Source organism: Stegodyphus dumicola, chromosome 7, assembly GCF_044657685.1.
Source record: "Stegodyphus dumicola isolate Sdum_Otavi_A_Nest chromosome 7, ASM4465768v1".
Taxonomy (NCBI): domain Eukaryota; kingdom Metazoa; phylum Arthropoda; class Arachnida; order Araneae; family Eresidae; genus Stegodyphus; species Stegodyphus dumicola.
In genome coordinates this window covers 49,943,358-49,964,990 of record NC_140774.1, presented here as the reverse complement: position 1 = coordinate 49,964,990, position 21,633 = coordinate 49,943,358, and the positions used below count along the sequence as shown (strand labels likewise).

General features: G+C 31.5%; 1 protein-coding gene across 1 annotated transcript in view; it reads left to right on the top strand.

Annotated features, from left to right (window-relative positions):
• The window catches only part of LOC118197423 (uncharacterized), a 235,726-nt gene that overhangs the window by 69,921 nt on the left and 144,172 nt on the right, over positions 1-21,633 (top strand). The window contains exons 20-27 of the mRNA XM_085820180.1: positions 3,910-4,056; positions 7,335-7,604; positions 9,153-9,271; positions 11,523-11,656; positions 13,440-13,567; positions 17,087-17,293; positions 19,066-19,625; positions 21,451-21,581. Of these exons, the coding sequence (XP_085676306.1) occupies positions 3,910-4,056; positions 7,335-7,604; positions 9,153-9,271; positions 11,523-11,656; positions 13,440-13,567; positions 17,087-17,293; positions 19,066-19,625; positions 21,451-21,581 (1,696 nt within the window). The remainder of the gene's footprint in view (positions 1-3,909; positions 4,057-7,334; positions 7,605-9,152; positions 9,272-11,522; positions 11,657-13,439; positions 13,568-17,086; positions 17,294-19,065; positions 19,626-21,450; positions 21,582-21,633) is intronic.

Sequence of the window (21,633 nt, the reverse complement as noted above, 5' to 3'; positions counted from 1 at the left end):
CTACTCCAATTTAAGTTTTTTTTTTTTTTTTTTTTTTAGAACCATTACTGATATTTGAACAAAACGAATCTTCAGGAAAAAATTAAATTAACATATCAAAAATAATCTAAATGAAATCATTGTAGAGAGAAAAAAACAGTTGCTCTGCATTTAAATTTTTGGGCTGAATTATAAATAGTTAGATGCTTTATCGCAGAGACTTTATGAAATAAAATACTTAAGCTGACGAGAGTAAATTATACCTTACTCATAGATATATAGCGGTTCCTTGGAATACGTTATTAATCCGGTCCGTAACCTTGGACTTTTGATTGAAAGTATACAAAACAAACTTTTCAGTAAGAAATAAAGGGAAAACAATTAAATCATTCTGAATACAGACAATGAAAAGCCAGAGGTGGGCTATTCACAGGAATCTAAAGAGCATTGCCTGTAATCCAGTTCAGTTTACTTTAAACCGTAGAAGGATAGCAGAAATATATTTGTATGGTAGACATTCACAATTAACGGACAGTCGAGTTTTACTTTTGGCATTGTTTTTCTGGGTGTTTCGGTCGTAAGCAATTTTTTTTTTGGGGGGGGGGAGGAGTTGGTTTACCTGTCTCATAATTTGATACAGGAAAATGCTGCATTAAAATCACGTCTTTCCTGCCTTACGGCCTGGGTCATTCTAGGCAATAATCATTAATTAGTCAGATAATTTCATAGAATGTTTTGGGTAGTAATTAGTCCCAATATAGGAGCAACTACAAACGCCAAACACTCATTTTGTAATTACAGCTTGCTCTTTCATATTCAGCGGCTTCTCTACTAATGATACAAGCTCGAACTTGGGAATCTTATTTGGAATAAAAAAATGAGGTTTCAAATTTAATACATCATTCACTATTTCCTTTCATAATATGTGATAATATTTCAGTGAATTCACTTTAAACGCGAAATACGCATTTAGCTCACCCTATAGAGTAATGTAAGCTTTACAGAGGAACAAACTTTTTTCCACAGATTAAAATTAGATCTCTTTACTCTTGTGCTACATAGAGATATCAGTTCTTCATTATTCTTTATTTTTTTTATTTTGTGTATTTTTAAAAGTTTTATCATTCTTAGAAATCATAAAAGAAGCATAATTTTTAAGCAATATGTTTTTATGCAGTATGTAACTATTATATTATGGCATTATTTCAATCACATTTCGTTATACTGATGACGAGGAAAAAATATTATTACAGTAATAATACATCATACTTAAATGTCATATTATCGTTATCATTATAAGGGCAGAGCCGCGATCCTCATTGCCGGCACAAGCCGGCCGTATGATCAAAAAAGGGGACTGGTCAGAAATTCATCAGGGTCGATATATGATATAGCAGACTTTAAATAAATTAATTCTAAGATTAAATCCATAAAATATTGATCATTAGGAAGGAAAAAAATACTTATCACTAATAAAAAACATTTTCACATAATTTAGATGTGCTAAAATTAATCAACACAATAAACTATATTAAATGCGGTAAGCTTTTCGCAGTTTCGTACTGTTGCAAAATATGAATTTTCGGATGAAATTATAACACTCACATGCACTTTGGAAATAATTTTAACACAAGACCAGAAATGTCTATAATTTGTAAAGAATTCCTTCCAGCTTCTGCATGTATTTGAATAAACTGTCCAAATATTCATTTCAATGTTTTCATTCCAGTTATAAATTTTTTGCGTTACTGAATATTTTGAGAAGAATCAAGTTCCCAATCCTTTAATTTTTAATCTTCGCAATTAATTATATGTACTTGATATTATGTATTTATATATTTTTGACAGGGTTATAATACATAGCAACACAAGGCGATTGTTTCAAATTGAATATGATATATACTATGCTATACATGTATAAATGTTTATTAGGTACTATGCGAGAAAAAATGGGACAGTTTATATCTCCCGTTCTACTGGGCCGATTGACAAACTTCAAATTGCGTTGCGTTTTTCATATCTCGAAAGCTCGACTTGGGATATATATTAGATTTATATATAGCATTGTTCTAACATAGGTATTTTGACACAAAATTGAACCTTTTTCTGAAATTACATGCCAGTGTTTTTCCATATTTCGATTCTACGATTCAAATTACGCCAAACTACCAAGTTTTGTAAAAATCGCACGAGTAGTTTTTAAAAAATTAGCTCTCAAAATTTTAGCTCCTCCATGTTAATTCAATTTGGTATGTATTCATTAATCTCTCTTTTTTTTTATTAAACTTATTTGATTCCTTCTTACACAATTCGAAATGTAATTTCATTCGAAGAAACATTCACCCATTTTTAAGATTTACTTTTAAATAATGCTTCTAAATTTTTCGAAAAAATGTTTCAATTATAACCTATAAAAGTTTTAAAAGCATCTTAAAATAGATGTATTTTTAAGCATACCTGCCAAATATTAGAGCATTTTATTCGAAATTTCATTTATATATTAGTGCATTTTCAAATTTGGCATATTTGTTGAAAGCGATAATAACGAAAACGTGGTTTACGCTCTTTGTTAAAATTATTTGAAGATAAGAACGATGTGACATTTTCCCCACTCATCTACAATGTAAAATAATACGAACGAGGTGCCTTTTTTCCTTTCTGGCATAATGGAAGGGTAAGGAAAATAGGTTGCCATATATTAAGAAGTTCGCCAAGTGAATTATTCTTGGCGCAAACTTAAAAAATTGCGCCGAGATAAATTTTCGAATTTCTCCTTAAATTTCGCGCTAAATTTCACAAAATTTAACTAGGCATAATTTGAGTTGTAGAATCGAAAAATGAAAACAAAAATGGTATGTTATTTCAGAAAAAGTCCGATTTTGTATCAAAATACCTATCTTAGAACAATGCTATATATAAATCTAATATATATCTTAAGTCACGCTTTCGAGATATGAAAAACGCAATTTGAATTTTGTCAATCGGCCCAGTAGAACGGGAAATATAAAACTGTCCCATTTTTTTTTCTCAGTGTACTTACATATTATCCCATCGATAGTGAAAACTATCGCCAAACAGTGAGATTTAGCGCCAGTTATGCATAAGCGTAGCGAAGCAACACATTCATAATATCTGCGTTTTTAGTTAATGTAACCTTGATTGATTCTTAATAAGCCATGTTTTATTTTCATGAATACAAAGATGTAAACTAATTGCTACTACTGTATGTTTTCATACATTTTCAAAATAGAATGACTAAAATTTGGGATCTAATTTCTTTAGAAAGTAAGCAGTGAATTATTTTTAAAGTTATGGGATTCTGTCATTAAAAAAGTGTGTATTAATGAGCTCTATATATGGTCAGCTGAATAGGGCCAACAAAATGGTAATACATGGAACAATTACTTGCGGGAAGTTTGTAGTCATAGTGTTCTAAACAAAGCTTCCGGTAAAATCGGAGGACCTAACAAAATAGCAGAAATCGACAAAAGTGGGGTTTAAAAAACGCAAAAATGTAGCAGGTCGAATACTGATTATACATTAAATAAACAGGCGACAGTTCTATCAAAATTCTCCAGGAACGATTGGCGCAACTTTGACGAGATCTCCCTTAACTTTTTTGTTCAACTGGAATCAACTTTCACGGTCGACAGAATAATATGTATTCTGTTTATTATTGTATAAGAGTCGTTTATTATTGTATAACAGTCGTTTATTATTGTATAACAGTCGTTTATTATGTATAAAATTTATTGTATAAAATCTTAAGAGAATAAAGCATGTTCGCAGAATTAAGCAAATAAATGTGCTTCATATATAGTGCATTATCGAAATAAATTAAACACTGTTCACTGTATTCATTGCATGTAGTTGTATTTGAAGCTCTAGAAATATAATTAGGTAAAGTTAACATAAGCATTCTTTCCACAGGCAGAAGACTTCACCAAAACAGACGTTAGCAAGAACTTCTGCATTTCCGTCTCACGTTCAGCAGAAATTCATTGGAAAGGAATGTTGTGCGAGAAAGACACTTCGGCTTTCAAATTATACTTACCGAGAGAATCTGTAAAGAAACAGGTAATGTTCAATGAATGCAAATCTCTGATTTTACTTAAATCAAGCACTGATACGTCCAAAACATCGATTGCTTGTATGAATTAGCTCATGATTTTGAAACTAACCTCAAGGAATTGCTTTCTGGCGAATATTCTGAGATAAGAAAATATGCAAATGCTTGAACTATGTCTTCGGGATTATTAGGAAACCTGCAGAACTATGTTCGGAAGTATCGCAAGGCCACGTGATTAGGACTTTTTTAAATGAGACGAGAAATGTCATGGAAAGCAACAAGTATATAAAAGTACTGGGATAATTAGCTAACAAGTTTAAAATCCCCAGACAGAGTCTAAGGAGACAATTTACAAATTTATAGAACAACCTGGAATAAATTTATTAAGAAAAACGATGTTTTCAATTTTAGTAGAATGAATTCCTGTGGGATAAGCCACCTTATTATTCTCCATTTAACTTACTATAATTCTAGTAATTTTCTGGGGTGTAGGATTCTGTAATCCTCAGACGTATGTAGCACACGCTAATGAGTATGTATTGATTGATCTTAACAGCTTCTTAATGCGCTAGTTATCCCTTTATTATCTGGCAGTGCCCGGCTATATGGACAGTAAAATCTTCTGAAACTCTCATTTTCGGTCACGTTAATAGGATTATTTGCACCAGGATATATATTGATACCTTGGTTGGTAAAAGACAGGTCCACTGATTGAAATTCAGTGATTCTTCTTTTCATGGGAATTGAAGATTCCAAATTTATATATATATATATATATTCAATTTTTAAATATATATATATATATATATATATATATATAATATTTATTCAATTTTTAAAGACATATATGTCTTTAAAAATTGAAATAAAATAGCAAAATTTCATATAATTACAGATTCTTGGTGTCATGGAATTACATTTCTTAGACTGCCAGTATAAACTTTTATCGTTGCAGCATATATTTGTTAGCTTGATAGTTTGACCTGTTAAAAAACTTTATTTGGAAACTAGTTGAAAACTGAATAGCTGAAAATTTTGACCGGTTAAAATGATACTATTTACCCATTTATATGAGTGATTAAGCAGTTCAGTCAGTTTATTTAGGTTACCCGAACCCGTTATAACGATTTCTTTACGTTGCTGCTTTTGATTTAAACTTATTTCCTCGAATTTCATTAGAGATATATTTCTCATTCAGTCAATAAGATGCAGCAAGTAAAAGTACATAAAAACTCAAAACAGCTTCATTAAAAATTGTAAAATACGGAAAAACCTAAAGCACCAAACAGAGTTAAAAGCCGTTAAATTTTTTACAATTACAATTAGAGCTTAAATTATTAAAGTTAAGCAGAATGACATATTTTTCGTTTTCGACGGGAAACGTTTGACACCACTTGGCAAAAAGACACCTGAAGTTGGTGCAGAAACTGACTTAATTCACTATGCTACTAAGTTTTAAATGTAAACAAATGGCGGCGTCCTTAGGCTTAATGGAACTTAAGCAACTTTGAATTTTTTTTATAATTCTACAACTATTGCATGCAGATTAACTAAAGGCATAAAAACCTTAACCGGAACATAAGAAGAACATAATTCAATCTTTTTAAAGCAAAAACTGCACAATTTACGAACATATAAGAATAATAATAATAATAATAATAAAAAAAAACAGAGCTCACTAAGCCGAGTACCAGAGGGGTATATATATATGTATATATATATATATGTACTTTCGGTGCCGCCGATTGCAACCAAAAACGGAAGTCCGCATCTACATGTTATAGCAGTCCTATATACAAAATTTCAAAGTTCTGAGGCTACTCATTTTCCGCCGTTCTGAGGCTACTCAGTTATGAGAGATACATACATACGCACTACGGACAAACGTCGCGAAAAAAAATCGCTTCTGAATCCATTTTAAATCCATTTCGCAATTCATTTTGGGGAAAACAGTTGTTTATTCTGTCCGTACGTAGAGATGTAATGCAAAAACATTGTTTAAATGGAATCACGGGCAGTCAAAATGGATATTTTCGTTGAAATGCGATACCCGAAATTTTCAAGATTCCAATACTTCTTTTACTTTGTACAAATAAGTAAAATATTTCCTTTACTTCTTATAAAGAAGTAAAAATAAGAAAACGAATTACTATCGCCCTGAAAATGACTACGCGAGCGTCAATATTTATGATATATGATCATTCTTTAAGAAAATGTTTAAATGACACACCTAATTGAAGCACAGTTTTGTACATTCCATTAAATTTGTTAAAATCTGCATTGGATTTTAATAAATAGTAAAATTCCCATTTGTTACACAGTTTGATTAAAGACGAGAGTTAACGCTTTATAAGAAACGCCCAGTCTTTCTTTTTGAAACGAATTAAGCTTATTTATATTTCGCAATCTACTCTCAAACTGAAGCTCGACTAGAATAAAATGCTAACTGCAAAATAACTTCGGTTACTTTTCGAACACCTTGAAAATTATGTTTACACTCTGCCAATTTTGTATTCAGCATAGCAGAAATTATTGTTCAATTGAGGGAAATATAGATTGCAAAATTCTTGCGCAAGATTGCCAGTGGAGCAAAATGAACATTACGACTTTAATAACGAAGATTTTCTTTTATTAAGATCATAAAATCTTCTTATGGTGTTAACGATGGAATAATATCATACCAAGTATTTCCCCTTCCGTTCTGCATTGCTATATCGAGCAGCTGTTTTCCAATAGATCATATTTTTATGTTCTTTATATTGAAATTCTTGGAGGTATTTTCTTAAACAGAGAGATCTGTCGAAACTAATAATAAGCTAAACACCCTATCCTGTGTTAAACTAGGATCAGAATATGAAAATTAATTTGAAATTTTATAATTTTCTTTATTTAAACTTTTTAATATTTTTCATTTGTATAAGTGTATAATGAAAGACTTTTCCTTAAGGTATTATGTTTTAATCATAAGTTTTTGAGACTGCAATTTTGTTCTAAATGTGCCTGAAACAGACATTCAGGAAAGCAAGCAAAAATACAGACATTTGATTTTGATTTTTCTAATATAGCTCACAAAATGTTTTCAAGGTTAATTTTGAATGACGGATGAATTATAATTATTCCTAGTATTTATTATATAAATTTTTATGAAATTTCACTTAACGCGCATTTGCTTATGAATTATTAATGATGTTTAATTATTTTTTGTAAGCTCTTCATTATCATAATTATAAACTTTATTATAATTCTGATTATAATTTTATTAATAATTACATTCCTTTTATTCTAGGTCAATTTTACCAAATATACGAGCTCGAATTGGAATACCAGAACGAAATTCGATTCTCAAACTCTTGCTCGAATTTTGTTGGAATTATCATCCAGTATTGGATCAGTATTCAAAGTCATGGCCAAAATTTTAAAAGAAGTGCCCGGTTGCGAAAATACTTGCGGTAACGATGATGTCGTGTTGAAGAAAATATGCTTCTTGAGCCGATTGCAGAATGTGAAAAGTATAATGGATAATGACAGTGCTGATACCGAAGATAATGTTATAAATGTGAGAAAATGCACATTTTATAACTCCGTTGTAACAGAATATTTTTAAAACGTGGACTTTTTAAACCGATATATTTAAAATTAACAAAAATTACCACTCTTCTATATTTAACAATTTTTTTATCATTAGAAATGTCTTCCGTGAAGTATTTCCAAAATCTTTAAACACTATATTACGTTATAAATTTGTAACGTAACATTACGTATTATCTATTTATCGTTCACCTATATGCCTTTGAAGTATTGTCACCACGGGGAACATTGCATTGTTCTACACCAGTAACTGTCTTTCTACAGTCACTGCTTATACTTGGCACAGAATAGAAGTCTCTTATAACCTTCGTTTTATTTTTATTTTAATTATTTAACTAACTATACTGTACCACTCCACACTGTTCCCTCATGGGCTGACTCCAGTGACCTATAAAAATCATGGGTGACTAGTGAGCTTACATGGAATTGGGTATCGTTCTATTTTACATTTCTTACTGATCGATCTTAATTTACTACTTTGTTGCACACCGCTTGCCGTCAGCCTGTGAGTAACCAATAACTTGAGAGTCATACCTGGCCTGCTTAAATTTGATATTAGAAACATCTTTAGCAAAATCTTTCCTAATTTTTTGCACTGTTACACATGTTACATTATGTTACATCGATTTCACTTCCTTGTTACCAAATATTATCATTAGACGAAGCATCACCTTCTTAAATTTTTGTTTTAAGTGATTGACAAGTCACTCATTGTCAGAAAGTTAGCTTTTTCGCGAAAGCTAAAGATCTTTAATTTATTGCTGAAGCATAATTAATCTCTGATTGGTTAAAAAACTGATCTGTTTAAGGGGAGAAAACGAATTTCTTGATAACTTAATTCAAGTCAGTGACGGCAACTGGCAGGTCATGTGTGATCAAGTTAATCATCTGTGACGAAGGTTATTGTATTACAAGGTTTCTTCTTCCCGCTCAGAAAGCTTTGAGCGTCTGACATCACCAATATACAGTCTTCTGAAAAACTACTACTCCCTACTCCTTACGTCTCCCACGTCTATAAGCTAAATGACGTCATTGTACTCTAGCATTGGAAAGAGCCTAACTTTTTCTACTGACCTTGGTTTTGATTATCACCTTCGTCTTTATTTTATTTAAATAATTTGCTCAATTAATATGATTTAAAATGCAGTTATTTTACAATACATCCTATAATAAATTTTATGAATATTTAATGAATATTCTATTTAATGAATATTCGAATTAATTTTATGAATATTCTAATTAATTGTCTGAATATTCTAATTAATAGAACATGCTTCTATTATATATCGCATACTTGTGCAAAATCATATTTTAATCGGATGGTTCATTATTCAAATAATAATTACTGCACTATGTGCATTATTCGAATCCTTCTGATTCATCTTGGTTAACCAAAGATTGTTGTTATAATGCAATCCAAAAAAGAATTGAAAATGTTTTGCAAGGTTAATTTTCTCAATACATAAATAATTAACATCAGAACTGTTTCAAAAATTTTAACTTGTTTATTTTTCAGGAACTGAGACCGTACTTCACTCTGAATGAAAATATTTTAGAAGCATATAACCTCTTTGTGGATACTGCTCATTCAACAGCTTCCAACAACTACACGGATGACAGGGATATTGTAAGACTGTAAGTTTTTGCTTTCAAGAAAGCAACATATTGTTATAAATTTGTTATGTAAATATGTGTGTTAATTTGCTTTTCATTTCGCTAGTTTTACTCGTCTGTTTGGTATTTCTGGGTATTTCATACTATATTTTATTTATCTAGTATATTTGTATGATGGTTTTATGTTTGTTTATTGTGTGCTTTCTGCCCACAATTTCTTCTGAAATTTCATTTTTTTTTCTTTCTTCTGTGTTTCTTATGAAAACGGCTTAAGAAGAACAGGAGGTTTAAGCTATTAAAACCAAAAAGTAGATTTTTGAGAGCTAGACCGGATTTTTATAAAGCACTTTACAACCTAACGGTGGGCAACTCGCTATTGCAGTTTATTAAAATGAGGATATGTATATATTCTTAAGCAAAAGGCCGGTAAAACACAAATTATAGTAGGAAGAAAAGTTAAAACTATTATATAAACAAGAACCTCACTGCGCAGCACGCGTTGTAGGGTGTATGGATTACAAAAGATAAACTTTCAAATATAAAAACCAAGGGAAGGCTAATTCTGGGAAATGACAAGAAAACATCGCACCTTTTGAGGACCAAATACAGATTGCTATAATAGTGAAATATACGGAAGTGCTGATTTTTAATCCATTCACAAAACGATTACAAGAGAAACTGCATTATGAAATTCAGTGAAGACAATCACAAAATATTTTGTGATCACAATCTTTCGTTTTGTCCTTTAACACATTTCTCGCATTCTTCATAAGTTCAAAAAGAGATTAATTTACTCGTCTATCAATAAAATTCATTGTCCAGCCTGATTTCTCAATAAATTTTGCGATAAGGGGAATTCATAACATCTATTCTCAGCTTAACCACATTTTGCAAACATAAATGTTAGATTAAAAGAGTGTTAAGATTAAAGATTAAAAACCCTATGTTAGAAAGAAGTGAATACGTATTAAATGGTTAATTTTGGTTGTTCCCTTAATCGCAAATTTGACTTTAGTTTCTTTAAATTTATCTAAAATTATCTTGAGGTGATGAACTAGATATCCTTGAGGCATTTCACATGCAAAAAAATTAGTTATTGACATTATTCCAATCTTGTTTTTCCCTAAAATTTCAAAAATTACTTATCTTATTATTCGGTTTTGGTTCTACCTATTCGGCTGCTATCTAATATTTACCCGGCTCTTTACTCCATTCTCAATGCAATTTTTACCTCTGAAGAAGGACTTTATAATTGAACATTCATCTTTATAGAAATAAAAACAGTTCCAATTTTCGACACTAATTAGTGTTGGACAATGAAAATTTTATTCAAAATTTAAGTTACCCATCTTTTGTGAGAATTTAAAAAATATTCTCTTGTATGAATATTCTGTTTGAACTAGCATGCCATCAGAGAAGAAATAATGAGCTCTGCTCAAACTATTTTGAACACGGTAGTAGTGCCTCATCTTCACTGTAAGAAAGTCTTAGGACTGCAAAATAATGCATGTACCAAGAAAGATGGCGAGGACACAGAAAAGAACTCATGATTTGAGTGTGACTCTAGGAAGGGAATGGTCGTCCATCCCGTAAGATGGTGTTAAGGAAAGGATGTTTTTGCGGTTGATAAAATTTCTTGTTCTCAATTTTCAAGTAGTGGAAAGATTTCTCTTTTTTGCTTCGAAAGATATTGTGATCTATTTTACTCTGGTATGGCGCAAATTTCACATGGTGTAAGAGGTGAAACACAAAATTCGAAAAGCTTGCAAGTTTTGCTACCGATTTCTCGCGAGAATGATTAGTAATAAAATGTGACTCTGGATCACTTTACGAACTCAGTACACATAATTTACACTATCAGGAGCAATAAATGCCCAGAACTTCCGTATTTGAGGCGTCTGCGATGTGGTGTGTAAAAAGCCATACATTCTGATTATGTGAGTTTGTAGCAAATTTGTCACTGATTTCATTCTGAGCCCATATTTATTTAAGAAGCTGATATTTAAAGATTCTGTAAGATCTTTTATTACGAATGAACTTAACTGATATTTGCCAAGATAACTTCCAGAAACTTAATCATCTCGCTCGCTCGCCCGTGAAATTTTTCTATGAAGCAATTTTCACTTTCGCGAGTGTATGTGTAATTTCGTATTTTTTAGAATATTTTTTGAAAAGTTTCTCATTTCTAGAGAAATTAAGTATTTTTTTTAAATGAGAAATTTTTCTTTCTCTCAAACGGGTTTATTCCAATTAATTTTGAGTTTCATTGCAGCGTTGTTTCTGGAGTTCGTCTGCTAGAATCATTTGGAGGAGAAGAGCACACTCTAAGACCTGCCTTACACGTGGCAAATTCCCTTATCAGTCTGTTAAAAAACAGAGTGTCAGATGCTGCGATGTACAATGAAAGTAAGTTTTTCTTTTTCATCTGTCAACAATGAATATTGAAAATGCAACTTTTTAAAATTCTGCATAAATGTTTAGTAATTAGCTCAGCTATGTTTCTATAGCTCCAAAATGTAATTTGGAGCTATAGAAAGATATGAGTTAATTACTCCAAAATGTAATTTGGATAATGTAATGTAATAAGTTTTTTGAAATCTGAAAACTTTTGCTTAATCTTTAATGTCAGGAGGCGAACCCAAACTTCCGTGGCAAGGCACGCAATGTACTATACTCAAAAAATCTGTTGTTGGTTACAGAAATGATATTAATGATTATAAAGGATCAATTTATTCTTAATTATGCAATTAAAATTGCATCAAATAGCTACAGTACAAAACCTCTAAATGATTCTGTACTAATGTACATTATATATGGATTTAGAAACAACACTACAGACCACAAATATCGACAAAAATTATTTGTATACATTATTAGCTCAAAAGAGGCGTTAGCCCAAATGCACTGTTAGTCTGGAAAATAGGATTTTGCGTTGAATCACTATAAATGGCGTATCACTTGTTGCCACCAGTCATTATCACCCTGTATTATTTTTGAAGAAATAAGGTGATGAAGAATCTGCATGACTGTATGAATGATTTTCGCAATGTAAAGAAACGATGGTACCTAAAGCCTATTTGAAGGCTCTAGGTATTTCAACGTAGCCCTCCACCCAAACACGGGCACTTGGAAGCCAGAATTTTAAATTTAAAGAATTGGTTTTGTTACCTATTTTATATTTTGTAAACCTTAATGTATTTTTGATTAACAAACTCAAAGATCTCAAAGCAAGCAGTGGCAACACTATAAGGAATAAAACGTTTTTATCACCAGAGCGCGAGAGTGTCTATCAAAAATCCTAAAGACATGCTGTTTTTAAATATCTGGTGATTTTACTATTGAATTGAATTTTATGTGGCGTAAATACGAAGATAGATAGTTAAGATAGTTAATAAATAAAGTTAACTCATGTTAATAATAAAAAGACTAAAAAACATTTTTATCTAGCCATCTTACTTAGAAAACTAAAAACTTATCCGAGAAACTGAGAAAAGAGGGAAAAATATACGCCAACACTTAACACTGCATCAGAATTAAAAATTTTATTAAATTAAATAAACATTTTGTGAATTTGCTGTTGAACTGTATATGGCGTAAGTGCGATGAAAATGATGCTTAATAATGAGGCTAAAAAGGCAAAAGCAGGGGTCAGCAAGAGTGAGTGCAACAGAAGATTAAGTAGACTGCGAGAGCGTAAAAAAACTTTAACAAACCCTTTTCGACGATCGTTCGAAACCTTTTAGATATTTTAAGTAAAATGTATTTCTAATTATTAGTTAGATAAAGAATTAAAATTAAAAATAAAGACTTATGTTATAAGGAGCGAGTAATTTATTAACGAGTTATAAACTGATTAAATTTTAATTAATTATCCTGTGTATTTGGCAGAACTGCGAGATCTGGATCTTCGCAACTTTGCGTGGAAGATAAGCTAAAAATACTGTTTCTCTCAATAGCAGCATCTGAAAGCGTATTTTGTTAATAAATGCATAGTTGTTAATAAATGCACGTATTTTGTTAATAATGGACTTTATATAAAAGTCCAAAAATTTTGGAAAAGCACTTTAACTCCTTTCAGAGTTTCATCTATATGTTAAGAACTGCAAAGGGTTGGTGTTCAGTTTCACACATTTAAAAGGAATAATTTCGATCATGTATGTTTATTATTTATTATTTGTTCTCTTTTTAGCATCTGTAGTACAGATACAAAATGTATTCCCTGATTCGCCGTTGACTCAAGAATTAGCGAGTAATCTTCTTCCTTTATTGCCGGAAGTGACTTCAACTTTTTTGTGGACTGTTTTGGCACCTGGAGAAGTAACATTAATTCTTTTTTTTTTTCTTGGAATTATGCATCTATAAAATTTGACCGATAAAAAAAATTTTAAAAATTGATTTATATTTTGAACTGATGTATAAAACTCGGGCATAAAAAGGATAAACTAAAATTATGTTAAGATATTTTTCAGAAGCCACAGTGTTGGCAACTTATGCAGGAATATTTATTAAGAGGAAATTGTATTTAGAGTAATATGATCATTATTTTTATAGAGTTTCGTCTTCTTTAGTAGCATTGAAATAGGGAAGCACTCTCGAGACGTATGTGACTTATCACTGTGTCTTTGAAATTGCGACAGAAACGTACGAAAGGTTTAAAAAACCCTTTTATTTAACTCAGATAAAAAGTTTAACAGAAGACACTGCTCGCGCCTACAGAAACAGCCAGCATGTGTGGCTTAAATCAGAAGAAAACGAAATTCAAATTGACTTAAGTTAGCTGAAGGGCTACACAGACACAAAACACGCAAGATGGCTCAGATCAAATATTGGAGTGTCAAGTCTAATAGCGAGAATAACGCAATGCCGTAGATATACTGTTCTCAAAAGAATAAATTAGCAAACGTGGCTTTCAATACACGGAACACGTTCTAATTCTGCCCTCTTTCTTTTAAATACTGTCTCTTTACTAACTCAAAATCCAACTTCTTTGGAGACAACCTGAAAATTTTTACAACGATTTATAATGAATTTATTGAATTAAGTTTGTATTTTTAGTTTTGGTAGAACCAGTCCGTTGTAGGAGGCGCTTTCTTAATATAGAAATGTAAAATTTGTCTCAGTTTAACAATTTTCAAAGGTGTAAGATACAATTATTTGGCAGATAGATATAAATTAACGAGTACATAATTTTTGATTTTGTCGATTAATTAAGTGACGGATGATTGAGTAATGGAGTTATATTTTCGACGACACTATGACGAACACAAAAAACTCCATTTTAGTCCAAACCCATTCATATATTCAATAAGGTCGAATATCAACTGTACGTTTCTCTTAATTTGATAAAGGTGAGTTTCTTTCAATAACCTGTGTTAGAAATGCGAACTGTAGAAGAAAACTTCTGACTGAAAGCTCATCTTCTAGGCACGTAGTGTCAAATGCAAGTAATTGCTTAAAGAAATTAGAATTTCTTTTTTCAGATCAAAAAGAAAATTTACTTCATTTAGGCATTTCTCTTGTTTGTAAAGAAGTAGAGAGTATATTCTGATTTCATTTTTTTAAATTTTTTTTTAAATATTGGCATAAATGGAGGAATAAAAGTGTTCTGTCAGAGCAACTTGTCATGATGATAATTTGCTTAATTTTAGTCCTAGTTTGTTAATTTTGCCACATAAACGACTTTAGTAAATAATTTCATATGGTTACAGCCGAAAACATCGCGGCAAAAACATCGCTGACGAAAACGTCGCGGAGAAAACAACGCAAGGCTAAAACGTCGTGCTACAAAACATCGGGGGAGAAAACATCACAAAGAGAAAACATCGCAGTTCTAAAACATCGTGGTACAAAACATCGTCGTCGAAAATAAAGCGGTTCAAAAACTTTTTAAAAATATCGTCGTCGAAAATACCGTGGTAAAAAATAAAGTGTCTACAAATCATCGCATGACGATGACATGGCAGACATGCTTTCTTCAGGTTTTAATAACTGTAAATGGATATTCCCATTATGATTTGTGAGCGCAAGATGTGAAGAAGGATAATTTTTACTTTCACACTTTTTTATAAACATAAATTTTTGCTGAGAAAATGCAACTTATAGCACTTAATAGAATTTTAAACCGACATAGTTAACTAAAAAATACCATTAATAAATAATTTTTTATAAAGTTTTTACTGGTAATTTTTCATTAAAAGTATAATCTATAAGTTGCATTTAATTTTCTATGCTTAAGTTTCCTTCTTACTTTTTTAAGCAAAAATTTATTAATTAATAAAAAAATGTGAAAGTAAAAATTATCCTTCTTCACATCTTGCGCTCACAAATCATTATGGGAATATCCATTTACAGTTATTAAAACCTGAAAAAAGCATGTCTGCGATGTTATAGTCATGCGATGATTTGTAAACACTTTATTTTTTGCCACGATATTTTCGATGACGGTGTTTTTAAACTGCGAAGTTTTTGAACCGCTTTATTTTCGATGACGTTGTTTTGTACCACGATGTTTTCTCCCACGATGTTTTGTAGCACGACGTTTTTGCCTTGCGTTGTTTTCTCCGCGATGTTATCGGCGGACACCTTTCATATACTGGGATGCTTTTTTTTTACCCAAAACCTGCAAGTCCAAATTTCGCTCCCGACATCGCAAGTTCCCCTTATATTGAATTCGCCAAGCATTTGATTCAACTTCATACTTTATCCAAAGATATTTTTGCCCCTTTATGAATGCACCTTTTTGTTGTTGTTGCTTGAACAGAGATTGAGCAACTGCTTTTTATTGAAACAAATTTTCCTGGTCTATGCGTATAAAAATTCGAATCTCGCGAACGGGCTGGTTGCATGGGTGTTTTCGTGGTTTTCCTTATGTGTAACGTATATACGAGCCAGTTTCCCTTAGAAAGTTCTCCACGAAGGCATCCCTTTCCTTAGGCAGATAGACCGCGAGGCTTTGTCATAATCACACACAAACGCGTATAAAAATTAAAGGCCAACTTATCTTTATGTTATCTAGGCACAAAGATAATGGCAGCATTTCTAGATCTCATCTGATACTTTTTTCTTCATTTGTCCCACCATTCATGACGATCATTTTTATATACCGTGTCTATACAAATGCTTGTGCTGCTTTTATATTCGCAACCGTGAACTATATGCATATAAATTAAGTTAAGTTATTAAGTATTTTCTAAATTTCAATAATTTTTTTAATATACAAAGTCCATTTTTATATGATCCCCCAGTTTTGTATATTTAGCAAAAGTTTACGCTATGTATCCATATATATAAATTAAATTGTCGCGTCCTGAAAACAATTGGGCACCACAAAAAATCGTCACGGCTCTGACCTCATGGAGCTCTAAAATTGACTTTACTAAATTGACTGACCCGTGGTTAAACGTATTTGCTCACTCCTGGTTTAGACTATTTTACATTCCAGGATCAGATGTAGGAAAAAATACAGGAGCTTTTACAGTTGGAATTTTTTCTGATTTGAGTTTTAATTTTATTCAAAGTTATTAGTAGTTTCATGGTTTGACAACTATAGAAATTATTCTTATTTAAGAAGGGTACCAAAATAATTGCTTTTATTTTATACATCTAATAGTTTTTATTTTTTTACATTTTTATGACAAATTGTACTTTGGGGTGTTAGACTGTAAAATTATCCAAATTGCACATTTTTAGCATAGTTTTATAAGAATATTTATGAATTATATCACTAGCTTGGTCATTTGATTTTTGAATTCTTTTTTACAATAATATGTAAGATTTAGTGTAGAAGGGTTCGAATAACATTTCAAATATTTAAGTATTTGAAATTTTTTCTTACAGCTTTTGAATTTAGTGTCAGCAAACGAGAAAAACATTTCTGTGATCATGGCAGCTGTGTGCAACTCTTCTCTGAGTCGATATTTATATAACCCTACGTTAGACCAAGCAGGATTTAGGAAACTTAGTGGAGCACTTTGTCGTCATAGTTACTATGATATCTTTGAAGAAATCTTCCAAGATCCAGATATACAAGAAATAGTATTCGAGGTAAGTAAAATAAATAAATAAAACGTCGTTTCCTTTAAATCACAAGTGCATTTTGTTGTACGTTTTTATTTAATTTTACGTTATGATATCATGAGTCAAACATCATATATGTTTGACTCATGATGTTCATCAGAATTTTGGCATTGATTATTGACCTAATTTGTGATAAGCTAATGAGTTCAAATTTTATACACACACTATTTGTCGGAGGCAATGCAATGGGGCAAAGCGATTTTCTTCAAAATTCTATTCGAATTTTTGAAAATTGCTCAATTTTATAGGTTATTTGATATAACAGAGTTGTTGGGAGTAAAAGAGAGATTTTTTATTGTTCAAAAATGATTTGTCCATTCAATAATTTAACTGACAGTGTGCCTTTGAGACTAATAAGATGAAATAAAATAAGGTTAAAAATATTTTTATAAAATCAGCTTTGTTTTAAAACTCGCAAAATAATATAAATAATGAACTAGAAGGAGAAAATAATTTATCTCACAGTTTCATGGAAACGAGAGATTCAATAATTCTTTTAATAAAATTATTCTATAATTTTATATTACGTATCATAAAAGCAGCGTGCACTTCTAAATAAAGAAATCGATTAATTGAATTGCATTATGAAATGTATAAGCCATTATCTTTGAAAATTACTCAAGTGCTCCTCACGATTTTAATATTCGCGATATAAAATTATAAAGGAATTTTATAAAGAGAATTGTTTAAACTCTTGCTATTATGAAATTGTGGCTAAATTATTTTTTCTTTAGTTCATTAATTACTTTGTAAGTTTCAGATCGAAGTTCATTTTATGAAAAAACTTTTTACCTCATTTTACTTCTGAAAATGTTGCTGTGACTAAACTCGCTTATCTGACATCAGAGCAAGCCCGAAATTCATGGTGGCAAGGAGTCAAGATAGCGCCTGTCGTTGGCTAGAGGCTTGAACACCATACAAGTGACAGTACGACCAAAAAATATCTTTGGTACGACTTAGCTTAGTTCCGCCCCAAACTTGGAAGGAGAGCGCCCAGGGTAAACGGGTCCGAGGCTCTCCCACCGCGATGGAGTCGCACAAAAGAATTAACTAGCCCTTCTGTTTAACCTTGCTACCACCCTTTTACAGTACAATAATCAGAGTCATTAACCACTATTCCTGTTGGTCGACATTTCTTACAGTGTACATTTTATAAGCCCCAAAGGAAACTCTTTTAGAACTATTCGTTGTTTAAAGTTTGTGATAAATTACTTTCGTGATAAAACTGACTCGAGATAAAACTCTTGCATGCTAATGTTATTGTTGCGAATGTTGCGAATCCAAGAAACCTCTTCAGATAACATTCATTTTACCAGATTTCTTTAACGTTTTAGTTTACACTGGTTGGAAAAAAATTAGCATTTAAAAATAAAACCATTTACGTAATCAATGATTAATGCGTTGGTGGTCATCGAAATCATTCCGTTTAATTAATTTAATAATTTATGTCAATTCACTGCGCTGTGTCACACCAGGAGATGTCTATTCTAGGTCATCTTCATCTATTGATTATGACAATCTGTTTAGGTTTAATTTTATTTTAATGTCCTGTCTAATTGCTATAAATTTAAACACATTTAATTTACAGTCTGTCCAACTGATCGCTTTTATAAAAATTTTGCGACATTATTTTGATTAATATCATATGTTTTTATAGTCATCTATTACATATTTGCTTAATTATGAGTAACTTTTATTTTTTGTGTAAGGTTTTAACTTTAATTACATTTATTTTTTAGGCTGGAAACACAGATGAAGTAACATGGGAAGATATGCAAGAGAATCTTCTCGATATCATAGATCTGCTGGAAGAGTTAGCAGCGGTACGGAAAGCCGACCTGTCAGCTTTGCCGCCACCAACAAAATGGCAAAAAATGGGAATAAATATCTACACGAAAGCGCAGGATCCCAGCGTTTTGCTCTACATCGTCACAAATAGAATGTTTCATGTATTTTGCAATTATACATCCAGCAAACTACCATCCCATTTGCAAAGTTTCATCTCACGAGATAAAGAAATTGCTCTTTACCATGAGTTATGCTCTATGAGCAAAGAGTCATTTGCCAAGAAAGTCGTGAGGAATTTGAACCAGACCATCAAGGCTTCCTCACCTAACTCTATGCAAAGTTTCGACGTGATAAATATTGCCCAACGATTCTGGGAGACACTGGCTGATATTTCCGAGATCAAGCGTATAGCGAAATTTGTTCTTGATTTAGATTTGTTGGACCACTATGAGACAGCTGGACTGTCAGCAGCATTTGAGGCGATGGAAAAACGCAAGATTTTCCAAAACAAGTCAGTTTTATATTAAGTATTTAAACTTTTGATTATTTAAATTCTGTGCTTATCGGATGGTCTCGAAACCTGTAGTACTTGAATACTCAGGCGAGACAATAAAAATAAAGAAAACGCAACTAAATAACAGTAAATAAAATTTATATGAGTTATGTCTTGCAAGGCGTCTGTCTTGCGGTTGTCTGTAAAATTGTTATATCTCATGTATATGTTACCGTGAAAGACCGAAATTGGAGAAAGTCGAGTTTCACCGGAGAATGTCAACATTCACAAAATACGTCGGCGAAAGATCGAATATTGCATTACATTCTTGTACATTCGGACCCTCACCGATGCATGTCGACAATCACAGATATGCTCTGGAGTAGGTCGAAAAGAGAGGAGTATATGTACACGCTGTCATTACAAAAGGAAGTGTTCCACAAATAAATGCAGTTGTAAAAGCAAGGGCCTCTTGTGCAATTCAAAGTGTCATAATAGTTTAAGTTGTTGCAATAAATAAGATTTGAATCACATAATTTAGTAAGTTTTTAACTTCTATTATTTTCCTTTCTCATTTTGAATGTACTGTATGTTTTAAGTTCTTATATTCTTATTTTAAATCTCAAGTGCGTTTTTTCGCGACTGAATTATGGATAAGAAAATACAATATTCTTATGTGTTCAACATTCACCATCAGTACATGGTGAATGTCGACAGTTGCCGGTGTAAGTCAGAAATAAGAGTATTTAGAAAATATTTTGGACATACACCAAGCGACTATGTGAATGTTGACATTCCCCGGTGAAAGTCGACATTCTCCAGATTTCGGGGTTTCACACTAGCATATATTATAATCTATTTTAATAATAAACTCAACCGATCTGAAATTACCATTATTTTTGACTGAAACAAATGTCAGACTTATATACCAACTGCTTAATAAACAAAAATAATGAAAGAGGAGGTATGCATTATTGGGGTCAATCTTCTGATATTAGATATGTCTTTAATAGAGTCTGCCCAAAGTTTCACCGTTACATTGTGGTATCACATATTTATCATTCATATTATCTGATAGTGTTCTATTGTAGGGGGCGGAGGATGTAAGATCTGTTACTTAACATTCATGCAGCTTTGAAAACAGCTAGTTCTGACAGTGTTGTTATTCGACAAACAATAAGATTATTAATTTAGTTTCCAAATTTATTCAATCTGTTTTTGATTAAAAACACTAAAATAAACACCCTTGTAACAAACTTAAATTATTATTTCATTTTAAAAGTATAGTGAATTAATATAAATAAAAATGCATCGAACTGAAAATTAAGAAACGTCGCGCTTTTGTTGTAATGTATTTCAAACGCCATACATTACGTACCTTGGTATGTAAGACATTTCAAACGCCATACATTACGTACCTTGGTATGGATTCACTTACGTTTCAATAATACTTACGATCGACGTAAGAACATGTAATATATGATAAATGCCATTGAGTTTATTATAACGTCTGGAGCACTGGTACAAAAAATATGCTTATAACACTACATATTTCATACCTAAATACAAAATCGTTTTAGTCCCACCCCCATGTTGCATTACATTTCATCAAAGATTATACAATTAAAACTGTAAAAAGTTTTATTTTTGAAAAGCACAGTACAAAGCAATTTTTGAAACACTAGGCGATGAATGTTTTTTATTCCATAAATGCATAATTCATTTCTTTTGCAACTAAAAGGAATCATTGAAATTTGCTATTATTTGATACATACATAGTTTTGTTTTTGTACAGAAAAATTGAATGAGATTTTTAGAACTTATTCAGCGCCATCTGTTGCAGGATAATGAATGCTACTCTTCGAGCTTATAACATGGTGGACAAAATGACAGACGGTATGCTGTCTTCGGTTATTCTCGACAGTGCCGTTCCGGAAGTCATGCAACAGATATCATCGTATGTCATTGAATCAGGTAGGTTTTTTTTTATTTATATTTTATTTAATTAAAATATTTGATACTAGAA